Below are 23444 nucleotides of genomic sequence, written 5' to 3' on the forward strand. Positions count from 1 at the left end.
AAAAAAAATAATAAATCTCCACTGTTTTTTAAATCGGTGAAAGTCCTTTTTATTACTTATCTGTACTTTTGTTATTCCAACTGACTGAGCTGTGCTTGCTAATAAGTTTGATACTTGCTACGATATTTCTTTTTAATTCAGATTGCTATCAGAACGTGTCATGACTTAAATGAGAGAGCAGTCTCCAAACAGTATTTGTTGCATGCTGTCACTCCAGTGATGCCCGTTGACTTCTTTCAGTACATCATTCTAATTAGTTTTGAAATGAATGAATAACTCTTTGCACACACTTACCTTGGAAAATTTGCTTAATAATTTTGTGAAAGTTATTGTTGCAAGATAGATTCTCTGTTTCCCTGTGATCCAAGTTATATTGCATTGTGTTCATGGGGAACATAATTTGCATCACCTTATCACACCTTCATTAGTAAAGCACACTGGATTTCTTTGAAGTTAAGCTCATGGGTTTTGACTTAATGAGAAAATAGCATTGTTTCTGAGTCTGAAGTGTTATCTCTGAAATTTTAATTCCAGAGCTACGTACAGCTATGTTTCAAGCACACCACAAAGCTCGTGTCTCACTTTGTTCTGAAAATTTAAGACCAGATTGTCACCTTTGCCAAAGTAGCGTGCAGTAAAGCTGAAAGACAATGAGGTTACACAGCAGAAACTTTGAATCTTTATGTGGGTGACGAGGGTGTATACATGAGATTTTGAGCCAAGTGCTACACTTACGGTACTGAAAAATGTATTTATTATTATTCAAATTTGCTTTTTATGCTGCTCACAGAAGCAGTAATTTCCTATGCAACTTTCTTCTATATGGTCATATGCAAATAATTGCTTTTTAAGGAAAATAGGCTAGAGCATGATAGTAAAAAATGTTAATCTAATAAATCTTCCTTTTATAAGGCCATAAATCTAAAGTCTGTCCAGAAACATTGCCCCCTATGTCCTCTTTGCAGATCTTAGTCCTGAAAACTAACTGCGACTCAGGTGTGCAATTATGAACACCTCTGTATAGGAACACAGAATTACAGCCATCATAATATAGCTATCCAAAATGCAGTTCTGCTTTGATACTTTTATATTATTTGTTTACTTTCAAGACCTTCATCTCGAATATAAAATTAACTTTATACACCAGCAATGCTTGTTCCCATATTCAGACACTCGAAGCCTGCCGTCTTCAGAGGCGATGGTGTCATACACTTCTAAGCTGATGATAGCATCCCTGAAAGCCACACTGCTAGCATTTCTTGTGGCATACTGCCTCTGAAAACTTGAGAACAGTTAGCAGTGTGCAGTAACAACTGCCTGGTGTAAAGCTGCTCAGCTTTTTAGTTAAGAGTATATGAATTGTGTTGTAAATGCATTTATCTAGCCGGCCTCTCTGTTAAATCTAGGGGTCTGGTATTTAGTTTTAACAGCATGTTTTTTAAGTATTTTCTTGGTAAGTATGTAGCATATAAGTAGCTGTGTTTTATGTGATTGACTGGTGTGGTATAATTTGTGTTTCATTAGGTACTTTGAGCGTGGAGTGGAATAGTGTGTTAAACTGAGCGCATATTGTGCATGTGTTAACTGCTGTTCTCTTCACAGCCTTGATCCTTCCCATGTAGATGTTTGCAAGTGGAAAACATTTTATATAATGATTTCTCATAAAGTAATAGGCAGAAAAATATCCAGCCAAATTGTTTGTATAGCTTGTGATGTGGGAATTATGTCTCTCTAAATCTGTCAGCTGTTTTGAGTAACTCCTTTGAGCTGAGAATATTTTCCTCAAAATCTGCTTTGCTTTAATGTTCATCTTGCTGGGTGCCATTCTTCTATCTTTCACTGTACTGCAGAAGTTCTTAATATAAATGATCTTGAAATTTTGGAATGAAACATTGACACAATAGCAATTTTACTTCTTAATTTTCTTTCTTTATCCATTGGTGATTCTGCTTCAGATGAACATTTGAGATTGTTCTGTTCTTCTGTTCCCTTTCTCCCCATGTTGCTGACTTCGGCATGTCTTGGAAACCTGCTTGACATTTTGGTGGCTGTTCTGTTTTACTTTTTATAAGACACCACCTATCCCAGTGCATTACACAAAAAGTGTCTCACTTTCATCAGATTCATTCCTTAGGGGGAAGTAGTTTGATAATGAGAGGGCTATTGCTCCCCATTTACTTAATATCCAGCTAAAGTCAGCTGCACAGTCTTTTTTCAGACAGTCTGCACTCAGCTTTATTCTTGTGATGACATGTTCATCAATCTTCTTTAATGACAGTTAACGTGTTCTGTTGTTTTTCTAATTTCTCTTTGATAATAGCTCAGAAAGAGGCAAAAGCTAATACTGATTTGAAGATGATGTGGATATACTGATAATCCCAGGCTTCTCATACGAAGCAATCAGAATGAGTCTCACCACAATGTCTGTATTGCAGTAGAGTAGAAAGTTTATTTTCTCCATGTTCTGTTTGGCACTTCCTGTTTTTGCATGGTACCTAGCAGTAGCCTGCATCTGTTCTCCTGAATTTTAGCACTGATCATACTGGAAGGGGATTTCATCCAGTCTGCTATTTCTGGTGCAGATTCTGGTCTCAAAGTACATTTTGAAGCATGGCAGTGTATATTAATGAAGTTTGGGGTGTAATATTTCCCTAGATATAGAATACTTACCAATTCTTTACTTGCATTTTACTTACAATCAAACAACTTACTGAGGTTTGTCTCTTGTCCCTTGCATCGTATAAGTTCCAGTACCTTTTGCTGCTTGCATGCTGGAGAAAAAATGAACCTGCACCTGAAAGAAAAACGAAAGCAGCATCCTATTTGTCTTAATTTTAGAAATTCTTTCAGTGATTTTTATCTTCTCGTGCCTGTATTGCTGAATGCTGTCAACACCCCTCTCAAAAACATTGCAGTGTGAAATGATATCTTGAAAACTAACAGAGATATCAGAGGTACAAGGGATCTGTCACACAAAGGAAATAAGGACTCTTCAGACTGGAAAAGCAGTGTAACTGAGAATGGCTAGAACAGAAGTCAATAAAATCATAAGTAAGAGATGAGAAAGTGAATAGAGTTATTTCTTGTCTTTTCCAGACTAAGAATTAAGGTCATCACATAAGTTTAACAAGTGGCAGGCTCAGAACAAACAAGCTTTTCTTTTCACAGCAAGCGTGTATGTGCTGGAGGGTTTGGGATTCAAAGGCAGACTGGACAAGCTGATGGAGGAGTAGTCCATCACAGCCTGCTGATCATAAAACCACCTGACAACGTGGCATTGTTGGAAGGAGGAAGGGATTCTGGGGAACCATACATCTTGGACACATCGTGCTTCCCTGGCTTCTGCTGGTGGCCATTGCTATTAGCAGAAGCCTAGGCTTAGGTGAACCTTTGATCTGACCTACTTTGTCTTCAAGTCTCGGAATCATTAGTAGATAGTAGATTACAGTGGGGAGAAAAAGAGTTCAGAAGGATTTTTCTTCTTTAATTAGCATTTGTTAATGGAGCACAGCTTGCAGTTTTTTTTTCTTGGATTTAATCATGCCAAGAAGGCATGTTAATCATTTTGGTTTATATGCCTGATTTCTTTGTCAGAGTGAAGAGCTAAATGACTGTCAGTGAAGGAGACATGCATGAGTCCTCAGGGCCCAAGACATTCAGTATTGGTGATAAGCGTTGTGTCAGACAGAGAAAAAATTTATAATGTTCTCAGCTAGTCATGACTGAGATCCTATTATTTCTGGCTATGCCTGACAGCTCTAATGTTAAACAGTGAAGGGTCACAGAAAGTTAGTGCAGCAAGCATTAAGTACATTCCCCAAAACAGGTCCCTGGTGCAACCCTTAGCAAATTCAAACTTTATTTTTGGTAATGACCTTTAGTAATGTGAGCCTTGATGCACTGAGATGCTGTTCACTTTCGATGCGTCTCCAAATCCCTTTTTTACGCATTTTAAATCAACACATGCTTATTCTGAATTTATGCATGTGGATAGATGGAGAGATGTAATTTAAACACATCTGTTCAAATATGCATTTCAGATCAACTTGGTGCCGGTTCTCATAATACGGCTGAGTTTTTGACGGGTATTATATCCCTAAAGTACACAGCAGATGGTATTTATTAGAGTTTGAATGGAAATGAACTTTAAGGATGTTGAGCTTTTTGTCTTACGTCGTGGCTGTTTTGTTGTGTTTTTTTTTTTTTATATCATAAAACAATAATGATCTGAGGTTATAAATCTGTAATGGAGTTATGTAAAATGTTTCATCTTATGGGAAGGGTAAAACACCCTATAGCTGAATGAAGTTAGTCCAACTCTTAACTATGATGTGGGTTTTGGTTTATTTTTGTTTTGTTCATTTGTGAGGGTTTTTTGTGAGAATATTGATAATGGGAAATGTTACAGTATTGCATATGAAGTATTTTGACTGCATCTAACAGGAATGCTAGCAGCCCTCACTGTAACTGTTTAAAGAGAGTAAAACTGGGAGTACTCTTTCATCCTCAGCCAGCAAGCCATGTCAATTAAGAAATATATCTTATCCAGGTCAGTATTGCCCAGCACTAAGGGCAGACTGAATCCCACTTCATATGGGATCCTTCCTACCAGTACCTTTTCAGGTTGTTTCTGGAAATGAGGTCCCCTGTTTGTCATGGTGTCATTCAGCCCACTTTCTGAACAACCTCTTTTGGGACATGAGCTGGGCTCGGTAAATAACGGTGACATAAAATATTCATTCTTGCTCTCAGTCTGTATTGACTGATCTCAGATACTGCTGTGCAGCCTTTCTGAGGTTGATGGATGCAAGTGTTGATGTGCTTGTGTCGAAACTGTTAATGGCTCCACAGTTTGAAAACCACCTTGTAAGCTGCATTTGCAAATCAGTTTGAAGTTGCTGTTTATCACAAAGCTCAGGTGCAACGTTTCCCCCTGTGGAAATCATTTTTAGTGCTTTGTAAAATGTAAAACACAAAACCCAGAGTGCACACAATGGTTCTCTGGTTGTAAGGCTGGGCTTTGTGTAGTTTTTGCTACCCTGGAAATCTAAAGTTTCTCACTATGAACCACATCTGAATTACGTGGTAGTGTTTGTGGTCTTCCCAATTATTCTCCTGTGTGTATATTTGCATATATACCCTTCTTCATGGAGATCTGCAGGCATATGTTGAGTCTTGCTCTGGGGTCACGTCTAGACTTTGTTTCATCTGCTTGTTGTTGTTTTTTGTTTGTTTGTTTGCATGTTTTTAATAGAAGAAAAAATTCACACTATAAATACAATCTGGTCTTAGAGTTTCTTTGTCTGATTTGTGTGTCTGAGACATCGTCCAGCTATGGATCCAAGCTGTGAAAGCAATAATAAGAAAAAATCCTAAGACTATGCATTTTACATACATACATATATATATATAACATATAACTTACTTGAAACAATAAATATTATCCAGTGCTTACTGTCATGTGAAAGTAGACTTCTGAGTCTACTTGTAAATGAACCCTTTGTAGGCTTCCACTAACAGTAACACAAAAAGATGTCTTCACTGTGATGCAAACTGTGAGGTGAAGGAAAACTGGTTTGTTAGGCAGTCTAGAATTGTGTTAGGTGGTAATAGAGAACATTTTAAAATACTTGAGATAATATAATTGCTTTGCAGATGGAACACGTACATGAATGAAAGATACTAGCAGGTGCCCTGCCAGGGTGGAATCTCATGCTATTGTATTTAATAGAAATACGCACACCGTAAACAGGTTGAAATTTGCTAGAAGTGATAAAACAGGAGGTCTGAATAACTGATTTGTAACTCAGTTTAAAAATAATGAAATTTAACATGATATTTTATTAAATCATTTTCTGTTTTTCTCTTGCACTGAATAATAGCAGCTTTCTGTTTTAGAGAGTGAGACCACAGATTTCACCCATTCCTCTCAGTACATGATTGTGTTTGACAATACTAGATGTGATGTACTTTTTTTCCAGTATACATTTATTACACGTTTTATAAAAATTCAATTAAAATGTGGTAAATTCGTGTTTTCAATTGGCCAAGTCCAGGGCACTTCTATAGAAGAAAATGTGAGGTGTTTCAAACTTAAACAATGCTTGATGTTGGAAACTGATTCTAAATACAGAAGAGCAAAAACAGTATAGTAGATTAGAAACTATTCTATACAATGGATAGAAGTATGTATACTTCTATATGCATACATATACTATGTTGTATGTATGTAGTAGATATATTTTTATGCTACGTATGTTTATTTTATGGAAGTCTTACTCTCTGGCCATGTTCAGTGCAATATCTTGCCATCTCTGTGTCCCTTTATATTGTGTAATTATATTGCAGGCTGAAACATCTGCCCTTCTTGCAATTTTTACTTTTTTTGCTTGATTTTTATAATAGTGTTTGTAAAATATTAGAAAGAAGTGATATTCTGATCTCCTCTACTGTTTGTCCTGATTATTTCTGTGATGGTGTTACATGTTTAGAGCAATTGATGTGAGCGTTTAAAAGAGCTCATCTTTTCTCACATGAAGGTTTTGGACTTGTACACCTTGTACTAGTTTTAAAAGCACAGAAAAAGATTACTAAGAAAATCATTGTCAGTGGATATACATTTCTTGGAAGTCTATACATCCAGAGCATAATTTAGGGTAAATCTTAAAAATGGAAACCCCTTTGCTTCAGGTTTATTCCCCCAAGCTTCAGACGGTATCCTGGGCTGTACTGGATTCACAGTCCATGGAAAGAGAAAGATATAGCAAAGTGCAGGAGGGTTTCAGATCTGAGATAGGCTTTCTGAAAGTGTGGAAAGGTCTCCATGGCTTAATTTGCAGGTGAATCTCTGTAGAGTCCAGGGAGAGACAGGGTGAGATTTCATTTTATTCCTAGCCTTTGACAGAGGCAGTGCTTCCAGCTGAGTGCCCTGTTTCCCTTCTGCTTCAGCTCGTAGGACTCCTCGGTGAGCAGTACAAGCCTGTCAGAAATCCTACAAGGTTGGTTCTTTATCCAAGACTGGTTCTTTAGAGGAAAAAAAGAAAATGGGGGAAGAAAAAGCCTGGAAGGCCACGCAGTCTTGAGGAAGAGGCAGCTGCCGTCTTCAGCTCCAACCCAACATGGCGTGTTGAGATGCCTGTTAAGTTACATAAATTTGCTTCAAAGACCAACTCTCAGGCACCTTCTAATCATTTAATTTTACTATCTGGATTTCATTTTCAGTTTCCCTAGAGGGGCATAAGCTCCATAAAGGCTCTTCTTCAGCGAAAAAGTCTGGGGTGATGTGTAAGAGTTCTGGTTTTTCTTTCTAACTTTTTTTTTTCTTTTTTTTTTTGTGTGTGTGTGTGTGTGTGTGTGGTTCTAATCTATGAATGGAGAAGTTGTGTATGTCATCACATCTTTGGTTTTGATTTAAGTGAACTCTAGGCTTCCCAGGCAGTTCTTACACCTTTCTCTAGGAATGTATTGTTTTAAACTTACTCATAGAGCTGTTTGTTCCAATCCAGTATTTTATTATGATGAGAGGGCTGGAGGATCTTGGTTCAGAACCAATTGGTGGCTTTATGTCATGGCTGGATTTCAGTGGTAAATGCTAGAAGGGAAATAGAAAGAATGTGTAATCATGCAGAAGAATTTCAGGTGATCACCTGAGAAGGTGATTTTCTAAATCACTCTACCAGGGATTTTGTTTCACATTTTATTCCCAACTCACATTTCGTCAGGAATTGTCTGACTTTCCTGTGTTGGTGAATTCACTTATGGTAACTCACTGTAATAGCTGCTGTACTTCTGTTACTGCTAATTCAGATTCTATTTCCTCTAACAGCAGCAACTGAGTCCCCTGAGTAGAAAAGACCAGAAAGCTCATCACTAGCCTGAATTCTAGTCTGAACTGCCTGCTTGTTGACAATGTGCAATACAGATACCTCAGCAAGAACTTCGGGACCTGCAGAGCTGTAGTAGCTCACAGCTTGCTTGAACCGTATTTATCCTGCTGGAGTTATTTGATGCTCCCTCATATGCCTGTGAGCTGCAAGGAAGCAACTCTCATGGCAGCAGTAACACACATTGTGTTCATAGACTATGCTTCCAGGCATCAGCCTCTCATCTGGAAGGTAAAACACATTTATTTTCTCTGACCCAGGAGGATTGCTTGGCTGGGCTTCAGGTGGAGTGTAAGATGTATTTCTCTTATCATTTCAAACGCATTTGTTTTTCCTTTCTGAGAGGCTTTGGGCATGTGACCTGTTAGCACTAGTTTATGATTGTTTGTAAGTGCGCTGCACCATACAGCTCTACTGTAAAATGGGCTCTACTGTAAAATGGACTCTACGATAGGATGGATTCCCTGCTCATTTTTGGATAGTTAGAACTGCCCGAAATTACGGTGATTATATGACTGATCTTGTTTTGGATCACAGAACATAAGTTTCCTTGTGCAAGTGGATGGGATTTATCTTTGTAGAGGGACAAAAATGAGAAAACATGCTGCTTTGTTTCAGACTGTCAGAGCAGAGGATGCCTTAATTTTCAAGCGTATATGTTTTATACTTTTCTGCAGTATGTTTTTCTTAATTGTGTATTTCATTCAGAAATTATGCTTGTGTGCAGAGCTAATTTCACTTTTGTCCATGAGTGCTTAGAGAAAGGCTAAGAGAATGATTTTTGTCAGTAACTGGGTTTTATTCTGTATGAAATTTCATATCCCTTTTTTCCCCCTTGTTGAAGACTTATTTTTCAACAGTATAATCAACAATGATATAAAAATGTGCAATACAGTGTCGTATTTTGGGCAGTCGTACTGGATTGAGCCGTCATTAATTGCTGTTGCTGAGCATACCGTGGCCCTTATTCTCTTTTCATACCTAAACTTTTCTTTGTGTGCAATAATTCCATCCAGAAAGAAATCTAATTACTAAGATAATTAACACCTTACCACCAAATGGAGTTCAGACATTTGTACCGTTTATGAATTTTTAAAATATGTAATTTCCTTTTAACTGAGTGACAACTGGTGTTATGGAGAAAAAGAACATATTTTATTGTATCTAGCTTGATTGGGCCTAATAATTCATGTTGCTATAGAAACAACCAAACCTCTATAAAGGATGGTATTACTACTACCATTGGTAATAAATGCTTTGACTGCTTCTGATAGTGCCATTAAAATGGTTAAAATAACTTCATTATAATGGTTTTGTCCATTGTAATGGACATCCAAATGTAATGAATGTTCTGTGCACGTTCTGAGAAATGGCAGCCGATGTTACTGATATTGATTTATGAAGCAATGTAATTTTTTTTCCATAAGCTAACTGTTACTGCACAAAACATTTGTAATGTTTACGAAATCATGTTGCAGAACCTTTTATCTTGCACTGTGCCAGCCTTAAGAATCCTTTGGTGATTGAAGCAGTTTAACCAATAGTTTGGCAATTTTTTGCTATCCTGTGTAATATTGAGCTTGTTTCCCACTTACTGGACATCTTCAAGGTGTTAGTCCAATAACTGTATTTTACGAGTTCTGGTTTGACATTCAAATTCTGTGTTTAACTGAAATGTCAAAAAAATCCGTGGGAATCCATGAACTCAGAAAGGAATTGAATTTAGTTTGTTTCTTTTGTGAGCATTTTTCGTAAGGCAAGAAAGAAGATGAAATGAGAAGATGAAGAATGAAAGAAGATTCCAACAAGACACTGTCTAATAAATTCCTGTGCAGTTAACTCTATGTGCTGGCACATGTGAGACGAGGCCAAGACATTTACTTTAGTATAAACTTGTTGCCACTACATATATGCAAATTATTCAGAATCGTAGAATCACTCGGGTTGGAAAGAACCTTTAAGATCATCGAGTCCAACCGCAACCTAAGCATACTCCCCTAACTCTAACAATCCTGAACAGTTTCTAAACACATCCAGGGATGGTGACTCAACCACTTTCCTGGGCAGCCCATTGCAGTGCTTAACAGCCTTTTCTGTAAGAAGTGCTTCCTGATATCCAACCTAAACTTACCCTGGTGCAACTTGAGGCCATTTCCCTTCGTCCTGTCACCAGTGAGAAGAGACCAACCCCGCTCTGCTGTAAGCACCTTTCAGGTGTTGGAAGAGAGCAATAAGGTCTCCTTTCAGCCTCCTTTTCCCCAGAATAAACAGCCCCTGTTCTTTCAGTCTCTCCTTGTAGGCCATATTCTCCAAGCCCTTCACCAGCCTTGTTGCCCTTCTTTGGATCTGCTCCAGCACCTCCATGTCCTTTCTGTCCTGAGGTGCCCAAAACTGAACACAGCACTTGAGGTGAGGCCTCACCAGTGCCGAGTACAGAGGCAAGATGACTTTCTTAGACATGATCACCACACCATTCCTGATACAAGCCATTTTCTTTTGTTCTGTTAAGTTTAAATAGTCACAAAAGATATTTACCACCATTTACTGCTAAAAACGTTGAGTTGAATATAACTTTGCATCCTCTAATATTGCACCTAATCAAATTACTAAGAAAAATACTCTCCTCTTCCCCTCTCCAGGGTCTTTTATCAATAGGTTCTCCTGTTGCAGTAGACCTCAGTGTTGCAGAAGAGATTCTTTTGGCTATGCCAATTCAAGTTTCTCTGCCCACTGTAAGCACAGCATTATTTTTTTTATGGTGATGCACTGTAATAAGACACCTCTAAGAGAATAGGTCTCAGCTGCTTGCTTGCTACAGCCTGCCTAAGTACTGTAGAGGCATTTAGATTGGAAGGGATTTCTAGAAGGCATCTCATCTATTCCCCCTACTTGAAATAAAGCCTACTTTAAGTCAGATGCTACCAGTATCTGTGTGGGATACTTATTAGGAAAGGTAAATTATATTTTCTCGGCTTTATCGCTATTACTGTCCAGAAACCAACTCTTCTGGAACCACAGCCTTGTCTGTGTCAGTATGGAGTGCTGTTCATTTCTGCCTGTCAGCAGAAGAGGTTTGTCGTTATTCCCACTTTAGAAACAAACTGGCGGAGACACAAAACAATGCAGAGTTTTCCCAGCTTCTCATAAGACAGTGGTCATCCAGCTGGCTATCATCACATTCAGAAAACTGTGCTGATATCTCCAGGGTCCCATACAGTGCTCTGTAAATACCATGCAGTAATCTCTTGGTTGAAGAACTCATTTTTTCTGGGCCATGTATTAAGGGCTCTGCGTCTTCAGTCCAAGCACAACGGTTAGGAGCTGTTGAACTTGATGAATAGGATTGCTCAGTGGCTGTGAACTGAGGTGTGTTGTTTTCCTTTTAGCACAAAGAATAGTTGGCTTCCATGGAGTACTGAGTTAGAAATTAAATTGTGACTAAAAGATGTCTTGCTGATACTCGTAATTTCTAGGCTTCATGAGATGCCAGCCCCCTTTTTTGGATATCTGGATCTCTTTTGAAAGCAGTGTGAAAAATTCTAGTGGCTCGGAAGTCTCGGAAGTTACACATCCTGTGGATTAAGTAATAGACTTTAAGGAATCTGTCATCACCTAGAATTTCTGATAAAGGAAGAGTTTGTCCAAGTGTTCTCACTCTTGTATCGTGACACTGATCCATTATTTGCTGCAGTGTCTGCCATATTGCTTGTGCTGTTTGCTGAGTACCAAATGTATTTTCCATCCCCAAGCAATCATTTTATGTATTTATTTATTTATTTCCCTAAAGATAATTTTAGGCTTCAATTTCTGTAGGTAAAGTTGAAGAGTTTTAAGTCCATGTATGCTAGCTTTTAGGTGAATAAGACTTGCACGTCCTAAGTTCAGTAATTCTTTCTACTTTCTTTACAGAGTGCCTGGGATAACAATTGCTACAGACATCATCTGTGGTTTTCCAGGAGAGACAGATGAAGATTTTCAAGAAACTATGAAACTTGTAGAACAGTATAAGTTTCCAAGCTTATTTATTAATCAATTTTACCCACGCCCAGGAACTCCTGCTGCAAAAATGCATCAAGTTCCAGCTGCGGTGGTAAGACACATTCTTTTCCCCCACTGTACACTGCATATTCAGATATTTTTAAATGCATAAAACATGTGCATGTAAATGTAGATTTTCTGCAAAACAGTGCTATAATTCAATTAAAGATTTATGTAAATACTTGAATTGCTTTTAGAGATTTGCTAGATCACTGGGTGCTTTGTCATGCATTAATTATTGTTTAGATTGCTAGGAAGAGTAAAATAGTGGTTATACTGAAGTCATGTCTTTTCTATCAAGTTTTGATTAAGTGCTAAGAATGGTAGCTAATTGCTTACGGTTTCTTTTTCCCCATTTTAAGACTTCTGTGACTCCAGCAGCCTTAAACCTGTTGTGAATAATTGTGCGAAGTTTTAACAATAGAGCAGTAATATGTGATTCATTTGTCAGATATCAAATTCACACACAATAATTCCACACAACCACCTATATATAGTGTTATAAGTTATACTCTAAAATAGATATATCTAAGTTAAAATTTAGACTCTATTTAAAAAATCAGTCTTCCCGATTTCCTGAAGAAATTTGCAGTTAGTCTTTCAGTTTTGAGATGTTTTTTTTTTTCTTTCTGCTTTTAGCTTAAAAGTGGGTCCCTTCCTAATAACCCAGCATTTTCATCTCAGAGTCATATGTGGAAAGAAACTTGTCTTAGTATAGAAAGCAGGTGGCTAATGACTATATTTTGATTGATTAGAAATAGTTTTTTGTAAGTAATAATAGCAATCATATAAGAATGTATTAATTAGATTTATTACTCTGCAAAATTTTATAACTTTTCTCCAAACAAGTAAGTGTAGCCAGTACAGTAATTTAGATCATTATTGTCTCACTATTACTGGTATAAGTAACATTTGGTTTCCTATCAGTTTAAGAATGAAAGTTGGCCAACAATGTAAGTCTGTTTGAGTAAAAACTGTTTATTTCCATTTGCTTATCCTGGCACTCTAATAGGAAGTCAAACCTACGTATCTGTACTTGTATTCCTCCACTTGTATGTCGGAAATTGAAGAGTCTCTGCTTGCTCTCAGCATATTCCATGAATTCTGTAAGATGTCAGCTGCAGAAGACAGGAAATGAGAGTATATCTGGCCTCTGCAATTTATTATTTAGAAAAATACCTCTTGAGTGATGATTGCTCATTTATTGTAGTCAATCTCATAATAAAAAATACTGGGTTTCCAGACATAAACAGCTGTTGTTGAAATATTATACTTAGCGTAACAAACTGACACAATTGAATTATTTTTATTAGTTTAGAATGCTTTCTGTAAGGTCATAAAAATGAAAAATATGCAGAAATGTGATTTCTGGAAGTTAGGCAACTTATAAACTGAACAATGTTTTGATTTATATTCTTCCATCCACTAGTCTGCAAGTGCTCTATTGTCAGAAGAGGTGCAAAGAGCTTAGGTTGTTTTGCCCACTTCTGTTTAACTGTGTGCCATGGGAAGACGTAGTGTGAAGAGCTCATTTATCAAAAGAGTATTAGCTGTCCTGTGAGTGGGACGGTTACTTCGAAAATGGTCATTTTTACCCAATTTCACATTCTTCTTGTTTCTAGAGCGAGCTTAGGGTTAAATTGAGGAAGAACACTCAAAAAAAGATGAAACCTCTAATCCAGAGCTGATGGAAGATTTGTGATTAATATTTTTTTTTTTTCTCCTTTCTTCTGTAATTCTTTAAAAAGTCGTATGAGATCATAGAAGCACTGAATGGCTCAGGTCGAAAGGAACCTTAAAGATCATCTAGCTCCAGCCCCACTGCCATAGGTTCCCACCCACTCAGTCAGGCACTGGATCAGGTTGCCCATGGCCCCATCCAACCTGACCTTCCTATCCTGTATTCTTCCATCTTTCTAGAAGAGGAGAGTAACCAATCAAAGAGAAAGGAAGGAGACTGTGCTGTCTTCAGCTTTACATTTACAAAACCTCTGATAGAAGCTAATGGCCTCTCCTGCATTAGATGCAATGTAGTGGCATTTTATTCCATGTCTACAGTAACTTATCCTGTATGTTGCTCTGCAAGTAGAAGAAGCCACCATGCATGCTATGCACACTTCATTCTTTTACAATATATTATTCCTGTCATCATTCTGTTGTTTGTTTGTTTGTTTGTTTGTTTGTTTTAATTTAACTTCTTTTGTTTAGGGAAAGAAATAGCACATAAGTGATATTGAAATATTAGGTGCAAGTGTTTGAGTGTACATCTATGTAATGGATTATACCACCAGTCTAAATGTGTGAGCCAGTGCTTTTACAGGAAGTTCATAATAGTGTTCTCTGCACTGAAACTCTTGGTAGAATCTCATTCTTTGAAAATAATTTTATCTGTATTATTTAACCACAGATCAGAACCAGTGAATATATTATTTTATAGCTGTCATTCTTATATTTTTTCCTAAAGTCTGGGTTTATTTGCTTTTACTTTTTACTTTGCAGTATTTCTACAAGAGATTTGCTGCTATGTGCAAACTATTCCACTTCAGTGTAGTCCAGTTCTCTTAACTTTGGCTCAAGTCAGCTTCAGTGCTTCTGCCCAGCTATCACAGCTGTAGTAATAACATACTTGCCTTGTCAGTTCCTTTTAAGTTAGCTCTTTCCAGGAAGAATGTTTTAAGTGTTTTAGGGACAGCTGGTGGAGTATTAAAGCATAGTAACATTTAGTGCTTTCAAATCTTTAGTGGATGGTTTTGCTAAAAGTTGTAAATACAATTACTTTTCTGGATAAAAATCTCACTTGGACTTTATGGTAAGGCCAAATAGAAAAAAATAAATTAAAATCAGTAGGTCTGCATGGAATCTTTCCTTTGCAGAGATGATTTGTCTTTGAAAGCTTTACAGGCACTGATCTTCTTCTAAAAGGGCAGATGACACTAATCCAGATGGACAAGTCTGCCACCGCAAATTCAGAAAACACAGCTAAGGCTGCAAGCTTTTCTTGTTCCTCCTGGAGAAAAAAAGTGTCCGTGGAGAATCAGACATCTGTCTAAATGGTCTCAGCACTTCGTAACAGTCAGTTAGGCTATGCTTAGTGTAAATGCTGTCTTTGGTCTTGAGAAAAATTGGAGCCCAGTTAAGCAAAAGTGAGAATGCCTTTTATTTGTAAGCAATGGCAGGGATTTGCTGAGTCATGTGTATGAACAATCAAGTCAAGATGTTGTTTGAGACTTTAATGCTTTTACCCCCATTTTGTCCACTTACTGCTAAATACTTTGTTTCAGAAATGAGTCTCCTTGTTCATTATCTCCAGTGGGCTCTCTGTAGAACTGTTAAATAAGTCTAAAAAAGAGTAAACTAAAAAATGCTATTTTCTAGTTTGTTATTACTGTCTCTAACTACAGATAGTATTTGTAGATAGGATCTGTGTTTTTTCACTTTCCTATTGCTTGTGTTCGTAGAAGCAATAGTGCTGATAGTTGTACACTTCAGATTACAGGTTCTGGTCAGCTATTTATGCTAGTGAGCAATGTAAGGGAACAGGATTTAGAGGGGTCTGGTAGGGTTTTCTGCTTGGCAAAAGATCTGACTGCTTTGATTCTAAATGTAAAAAAATTACTATTTCTTTCAAACATCTCTAGTATTTTTTTTGCTTTGACTGTAATTTCTCTACACTTTATTTTTCAAGGTAGCTGTTATTTCTCTGGAGATTTGGAGGGGAAGAGTTCTCTCTCTGTCCTTGAGATTTGGTCTGTCACCATTTCTGCTAGCATTAGGGGACATTGTCATCTTATGATCAGCTTGATTTCTGTCACAGAGAAACAAAATGAAATAGCCATTTTGCAAATAGGTGTCACAGTGTGGAACAATTGAGTTCACGTCTGCTGAGAACCAGAGATGGCAGCTTTTTTGAGAGCAGTGATGTGACTGTAGCTCCATTATGCTGCCCTCAGTGACAGCGTGACTGGATTCCAACCTTTCTATAAGGATTTTCAGTAGGGTAAGCTTTTTTCTTTTAGATTTCAGAAAAGTATTGTGATGTCCAGATAGAAGACACGTAGAAGAAGAAATGTATTCAGTTTCTTCACTACCTCTTTTTCTTTCCTCTCTTTATAGGTATCATAAAATAATTACCTTGCTCCCAGCAGGAAAATTTAATATCAATCGCTTGCTAGGCCTCACCTTTAATTCCTCTGAAGATTGTCTCTTTGATTTTTTTCCGCTATATTTAGTTTTGTTAAGTACTGTGATTACTATTACTGAGATAAATAAGTGAGTTACCAGCTTCATACCCAAACTGCTTTGTGATACCAAAAATCACTTGCCTCAGAAACAGACGTAGGTACAGGATATTTTATAGTATATGATAGAAGAGTTTGACGTCTGAATCTCTGTACTGCTTGCTTCCTCAGCAGCTCCCTTCTATTTATGGCTTGCTATTCTGCCTGAGTAAGGACTTTAACAGCAACTTTAGGACCAGAGAGTTAAAGATGTGAAGGCTGGAGGGGGGAGGTAGACCATGGGGAAAAAAAAATTAAATATGTGTGTGTGTGTATATATATAATCCTTATTTGTCAGTGAACTGTTGAGTGAGGTATGCCAAGTTAACCTCTTCCAGCAAGTTTTGTGCTTGCTTTCTGGTAGTTTTATTTAGACCATGTTTCCTTATGGTTTTTATGAGAATGATGTGAAGCGCTGTAGAAAGCCTTACGAACCATCAAGAGAGCTGTGCTTTCTCTTATGTAAAGAAATACTTATTCTCTGATGAAATTTGTTCTGATTGATACAGCTGCTGGTTACTGGGGGGAAATCTGTGTTTTCTTTGTTTTCCTTTCTGGATGCTTTTAAGTAGTTTTGCATCCTTTCTCCATGTTTTCCCAAGAGCTGACTGATCTGTGAGAGCCTGGTTCTTTTTTTTTTCCCCATTACAATGATGGTAAAAATATTTCTTCTTTAAGACTCCTATATCTTTAAATCTACTCCAGTGCTTAGCATTCACTATGTAGCCAAAACTGGGGTTTTGTGTGATGAAGTGAAAGGAAGGTAATTACCTGTAAGTAGTTTTTGTGATTCAAGCTACTAAACAGAATTTTATGGAAATATAAAAACAGTTTTATTTTTGAGGTGGATGCAATCTAAGTTCAGATTCCTTAAGTTCATTTGACCAGGTGCTGAATTGAAAATCTGGTTTTGTTGTGGGAGACAGTTGAGCTGGTGTGTCAGTTGGTAGGTGCTGAGCAATTGCTTGTGCATCTCTTGTTATATGCCTACATATATATGTGAATTTGTATGTTTACATATATGTAAATATGTAAATTTGTCATAGCTATTATCCTTTTTTTTTTCTATCATAAATAGTTTAATCTCAACCCATGAGTTCTGTGGGGTTTTTTGCAATTCTTCCCCTATTCCACTTGAAGGAAGGGCGTAAGCAAACGAGTGTGTGGTGCTGAGCTGCTGCTGGGTGAAACCACAACACAGATTTGACATGACTACTAGGCTCAGTTTGTCAGTCCTCAAAAAACTTTGTATGCTATTTTTTCAATATCTAGCATTCCTGCTGCTTTCTGTTATGCTGCCATCTATACCCATGGATACCTACAGAACAGATGCGTACAGGGAAACGTATATTTCTATTTTCTTTCCTTCTTTCCTCTTCAATGACTCATAAATAAGCAGAAAAAACATGGAAGTGTTAAGTGCGGCTTTCTGCCATTTGTACTTGAATTTTAGTTAGGTAGTATCAGAAATCTTTTTTTTTTTTTAGTTAAGAATTATAGTACATTTATGAACCAGTCCGCTTGGCGTTGGAAACAGTGCAAGTGGCTGTAGGAATTAGTGAATATTGTCCATCTCTTAGTCTATGAAAACAGATTTAAAAAAAAAAAAACTATTTGTTTTAAGAAAACAAAGAAATAAAAAAAAAACCCTTAGCTTTGGCAGTTCTGAAATTCCTCAAATGAGAGCATGGTTTCATTTTAATAATTCAGACTTAACACAGATAGCAAATTAATAGTCTTTCCAGGTCTGATATTAATTATGTCACTGAAATGGTTTAAGCTTTACTGCTTATTAGCTTTGCTGTGTAGCATAAATGTGTTCTGGTTGAGTGTATTAATTTTTGTATCTACCTGTAACTGGTATTTTAGACTCCAGGAAAAGAATTTACCTGTGACCTAAATCCAGTTAAAAATATATTTCTAAAAAAAAAAAAAAAAAAATCACAGACTTATCAATATTATTATTATTATTATTATTATTATTATTATTATTATTATTTTTGTATCATGGAGGTGACTAAGCTTGTCCATAATTAAAAAATCATGTCACATTTATGATGGTCTATAAAATCTGCAGTGGAAAGACACTGAAATGTCCTTAGGTGAGTTCTTGGTGGCCCTTTCCTGAACCCCATCTGTCTTCAATTAGATAAGCATGCCCCTTCAGAGCCATCACAGTCAGTCGGGTTGCTGAGTGTTTTGGAATTTGGATCTTCCACTGCATTGGTACCTGCACCTGTAGTGAGCAAACTGAAAGTCCTTGTGGGGTTTGGAATTACTGTACACCTGGAAATAAGGTGAAGAACTGAATAATCGATTGGGATGAAGCAGGGAATGGAGACGTGGGGCAGTTTTTACGTGCCCAATCAATATGTGTGTCTGTAGGTATGCAAGCATTTGAGCATCCTTTACTGCTCTGTATTCCATACCACACTGTATCTTATCGGCTAACATCATTCTGCCCTTGTTGTTGTTTCTGGGATGCTGGAAAGCTGGGTGCTTTCAAGGAAGCTGTTGTGCATGAAAGGACATGGATTTCTCACCACATTATGGAAAGAAAACAAATGTGCTGTAGATGGGTCAGTAGTCCTGGATTTACATATAAACCCATGTATATCCTAAGTATAATGTGTATGGAAGTATCATTTCATGACTAAAATACAGCTCGTGAATCATTCTGCTTTTTTTTTTTTTCTTTTTTTTTTTTGTAGAAGTGCAGTTCCAATTCACTTTATCCCTTGTGACCAATAACCTTTTTACTGATTCAGTGTCAGTCTAATTCAAAATATGGCCGATACATCAAGCCAAATTTCATCTGTGAGATCTTTTTGAGCTAAAGAATTTTCCTACGAGTGGCACCCTTAGAATTTGCTCACCTTACAGAGATTGAGGTACAAGATCAAAATTTGAGTTTGAATTTCAGATACAGAAATCTACCAGAAGTGAAACACAGCATTAACTTAGTATATCCAGTGAAGACAGCTAAAATGTAAGGTCCCATGGGATAAGTTATCATGAAGGCCCTTTTTTGTAATAGATTTATTTGTGAAAGTCTTCTTTGTAATTTTTGTGTAGTTTATCCTCTGCCAGGGGGGAGATTTTGTTATGGAGAATGATAGGAAAAACAAATGTTAATCCTATGCTAAATTAAAGAACAAATATACTGGAAGGAATAGGAATTCATTAAGATGTATAAAATATGCGAGACTGCAGAGTCTGTTACATAGCTGAAATTATGAGAGTTCAGGAGAAAATCACAGTGCCTGTAGCTTAATGGAAAATTGACCCTTCAAGAAATTATTTTCAAATAGGTTGGCACATAGTCTTAGGAAGATCTTACGCTGTTTTTTTGAAAACATTTGTGTTTTTCATGAATAGGAATCTCTTCTTAAAATGCAAAACAGGCTAATCAGTGGTTATTTGTGTTGCCATAATCCTGAATACAATTTAATTTTTGTGGTTCATTTGTGGTTCATCTTCTAGATTAATATTTTTAGTAAAGGTGTGTGCAGTTATGTGTGTCTATTTTAAGAGTAATGCAGGTAGGTTAAGAGTCACTACTCCCGAAGTGATTTTGCCTGCTTCATTATGGATATAATCAGAAAGACAGTAAAATTGAGTTAGCCATAGGAAGTGGGAGCCTGTGGTGTATGGGGAAGGCAATAGGAGGCTTGCTTTCTCCCTGCTGGGAGCAGCACTCTGTTGTGCAGTCAGGGCTCTGTGCCTTGCTAGCAAGTTCACAACCAGGGGAAGAATTCTTGATCTCTGGCAGTGTGATGGTGGACACTCACCTCAGAGCTGAAACTGATGCCCCTACACAGAAATCCCCAGAGATGTCTGATGCATCTGCTCAGAACTAGCAAAAAAGATTTTGGTTGAAATGGTCAGTTGTGCAATGTAGTCTGTGACCTGCATGAAGGGGTAGAGGGCATCCTCAGCAAGTTTGCTGATGATACAAAGCTGGGAGGATTGGCTGACATGCCAGAAGGCTGTGCTGTCATTCAGCATGACCTGCACAGGCTGGAGGGCTGGTTGGAGAGGAACCTAGTGAGTTTCAACAAGGGCAAGTGCAGAGTTCTACAAGTGGAGAGGAATAACCACATGCATCAGTACAGGTTATAGGGGCTCTCCTGCTGAAAAACAGCTCTGTGCAGAAGAGCTTGGATGTCCCTGTTGGACAGCAGGTTGGCCATGAGCCAGCAGCCTGGCCTTGTGGCCAAGAAGATGGTATACTTGAGTGCATTGAAAAGATATGACAGCAGGTTGAGGGAGGTAATCCTCCCCTTCTACCCTGCCCTGGTGAGGCCTCATCTGGAGTACTGTGTCCAGGTTGGGGCTCCCCAGTTCAAAGAAGACAGGAAACTTCTAGAGAAAGTCCAGCAGAGCCCCACAGAGATGATTAGGGGCCTGGAGCATCTCCCGTATGATGAGAGGCTGAAAGACCTGGGGCTGTTCAGCTTGGAGAAGAGAGGACTGAGAGGCAATCTTATCCATGCTTATAAATATCTATAGTATTGGAGTCCAGAGGGATGGGGCCAAGCTCTTTCTGTTGGTGCCCAGCAACAGGACAATGGACAGAAAGCACAAAATACAACTCAGGAAGTTCCATCTGATTGTATTACTTTCAGGATGGCAGAGCACTGGTACTAGCAGCGTAGAGGTTATAGGTCTCCTTCTCTAGAGAGATTAAAAATCCACTTGGATGCTTTCCTGAGCAAGTTACTGTGCAGAACCTGCTTTAGCAGGGTGTTTGGACTAGCTGATCTCCAGAGGTCCCTTCCAACCCCTACGATTCTGCGATTCTGTTATCATTCCTGCCCTTACATACTTTGCAGAGCACAGACACAAAACCATACTGAACACTGGTTTTACCACAAAATCTGACCTGGTCACGATATTTTTTTCAGGCATACCCAAAGGCAATGCATGGGATAACTCAAGGTCAAAGGTTAATTAATTTCTGATCACTTCTTAAAATTGTTTTGCAGAACAAAAGGCAATCTGTAAACTTGTGTAACCTGGCAGTTTCAGTGACTTGGCGCTTTTCCATGGTGTGGTTTGTGTATAGAGATTTAAAAATTTATGGGCTGAATCTCCCAGCAAGGCATTTAAGTATACCTCAGTTACAGTAGATGGTACATCTTTCTGTTACTTTGCCAAATTACTCTTTGGAGGTTTAAATTAGACCAGTTAGTATCTTTTGATAGGATGCTCCTAACACAATTCTCCTATGAAATTCTGGGGATTGGAACTACCTAAGGCCCTGAATTACCGAGTCGGGGGGGAGGGGGGAAACAGCTTCATTGCTGTTCTGGACAAGTACATTATTGAAGCTAAATTCCATGACACAAAGTGCATTGGGCACACACTGTTTCAGAAAAGAAAGTTGCTATTTCCTTGTTTACTCTTGAAAAGAAGTGTCTGTTACATTGAGATACTGGGGAAGGTGACTTCCTTCTTCTGCAGTCTATCAAAGCATTTTTTGCCATGGTTCCTATAAAACACAGGACTCTGTGGACTACATTTACAAGAACACTGCCTGTATACAATATTTAATAGTAAAAAAACTGCCTATTTTACTTTATTCTCCCCAGTAGCATTTTGTAACCTGGCTCCCACTTTTTTTGTCTCTTGCTGTCTTTTTCAGTCTTGAACCATAAACTGGGATTCCACAAATAATAAAGTAAAAGAATTATTTACACAAAACTTTCAGTAGGTATACAATTCATAGTACGGTTAAATTCTATTCTGGCTCACAAAGTTTGATGTGGTTTCATCTCTAAATTAGCTAATCCATTATATTCTATACAAGTAAGTGGTGTGGCTTTCTAGACTTGTTTGAAAAAAAAAGTCATTGCTATTGTTTGGTATTATGCTCTAGAGTATGAGATGCTTTATAAGGACTAAATCAAGTCAGGTTCTTGAGGCAAGATTATATGTTGTTTTAATTCTTACAAGTACTGTACAGAAGAGAGGGATTGGAAGAGATGGAATTAGAAGGAAAAAAAAAAAAAAGAGAATTTTGTTGGCAATGTAGTTGAGGCTTACACCTTCAGTGAAACTGGTGGAATCTGCAGATCTGTGATATTTGACTAGAATTATTGTGAACCTTGAAGGTGGTGAATGGACATACTAAAACTGAATGTTGTTGAACTTCATTTCATATTGGGGAGTAATCTTGAAATTCTTTATTACTAGGTGAAAAACTGAGAGTATTCCATTTGTTAGCTTCTCCTAAGTAATCTGTAATAAAAGTATCTGAGCAATATTTGAATTCTCCTTCACACTAAACTTTATAGATCTGTGATGCTTAAAAGAAAGCAAGCAGTTTACAAGTTACATTAGTGCCATCTGCAAGGCAGGTAATTATGAACCAAATAAGGAAAGAACATCAACAGAAAAGTCTAATATACTTGTGTGAGTCCATGGTGTTTAGTATTCAGTAGTTACTCCATTTCCCAGCTTATTTAATGAAGTATTTTCTTCTGTTTTTTATTTTATAATTGCATGTTGAACACTGCCTGTCTTTTGAGAAGTGCTTGATTACTTGCATGTATTTCAGTAATAAGCTTGAAATAATTCATTTACTGTAGCTGTGCTTTACTTCAGGAAGGCCATCCATCATGGCCTTGTGTAAAATATATGATTGTACAACATAAAACTCAGTCCTGCAAGTCCACTTTCATCTACTCTTTGTTAATCTTTTACATACCTCTTCAGCTAACAATAAAAAGTGTGCATTGTATCTCCTGTATAATTTAACATTTTAAGAATGTGTTGAAGCAGAGAAGTGAAAAAATGTCTGCACGATCACATACTCTATTTTCAACGATCAGTATGAAAAGGATGTTGGCTTAGTAGTGAGTAGAGAGACACGGGGGTCAAGCTGCATCAAGGAAAGTCGTGGGAGATGCTTATCAATAGGCTCAACTGAAAGGAAGACAGAAAGTTTAGTGTCTGGAATAGTGCCTTAGAGGCAGAGAAAGAAGAACCTTACCTCCTTGCTCTCCTGTCATGTCTAGATGTGGAGAGGCCTGCTTTGATGCAGCTCTCGTGCTTTTCTCCTTCTGCAGGTGAGCTGGAAACCTTGCCTTTTCTCCATTTGAAAAACTTATGATTAATACTCTAAGGATTTGAAGGGGTTACTGTTATAGCAGCTTAAACCCGGTGCTTGTTTCTTCGTCTCTGAAAATGGTAAAAACACTTTTAAATGTTTTATATTTGTTGTGGGTTTTTTAATTAATAA

At 37.6% G+C, this 23444-nt stretch overlaps 1 protein-coding gene across 1 annotated transcript in view; it reads left to right on the plus strand.

Annotated features, from left to right (window-relative positions):
- Window positions 1-23444, plus strand: part of CDKAL1 (CDKAL1 threonylcarbamoyladenosine tRNA methylthiotransferase) — a gene marked incomplete at its 5' end in the record, with an annotated part of 370841 nt that overhangs the window by 259129 nt on the left and 88268 nt on the right. Inside the window, one exon of the mRNA XM_079533182.1 lies at window positions 11793-11973. Coding sequence (XP_079389308.1) covers window positions 11793-11973 — 181 coding nt within the window. The remainder of the gene's footprint in view (window positions 1-11792; window positions 11974-23444) is intronic.

The sequence above is a fragment of the Tetrao urogallus genome (genome assembly GCF_951394365.1).
Source record: "Tetrao urogallus genome assembly, chromosome: 3".
In the NCBI taxonomy this organism is placed as follows: domain Eukaryota; kingdom Metazoa; phylum Chordata; class Aves; order Galliformes; family Phasianidae; genus Tetrao; species Tetrao urogallus.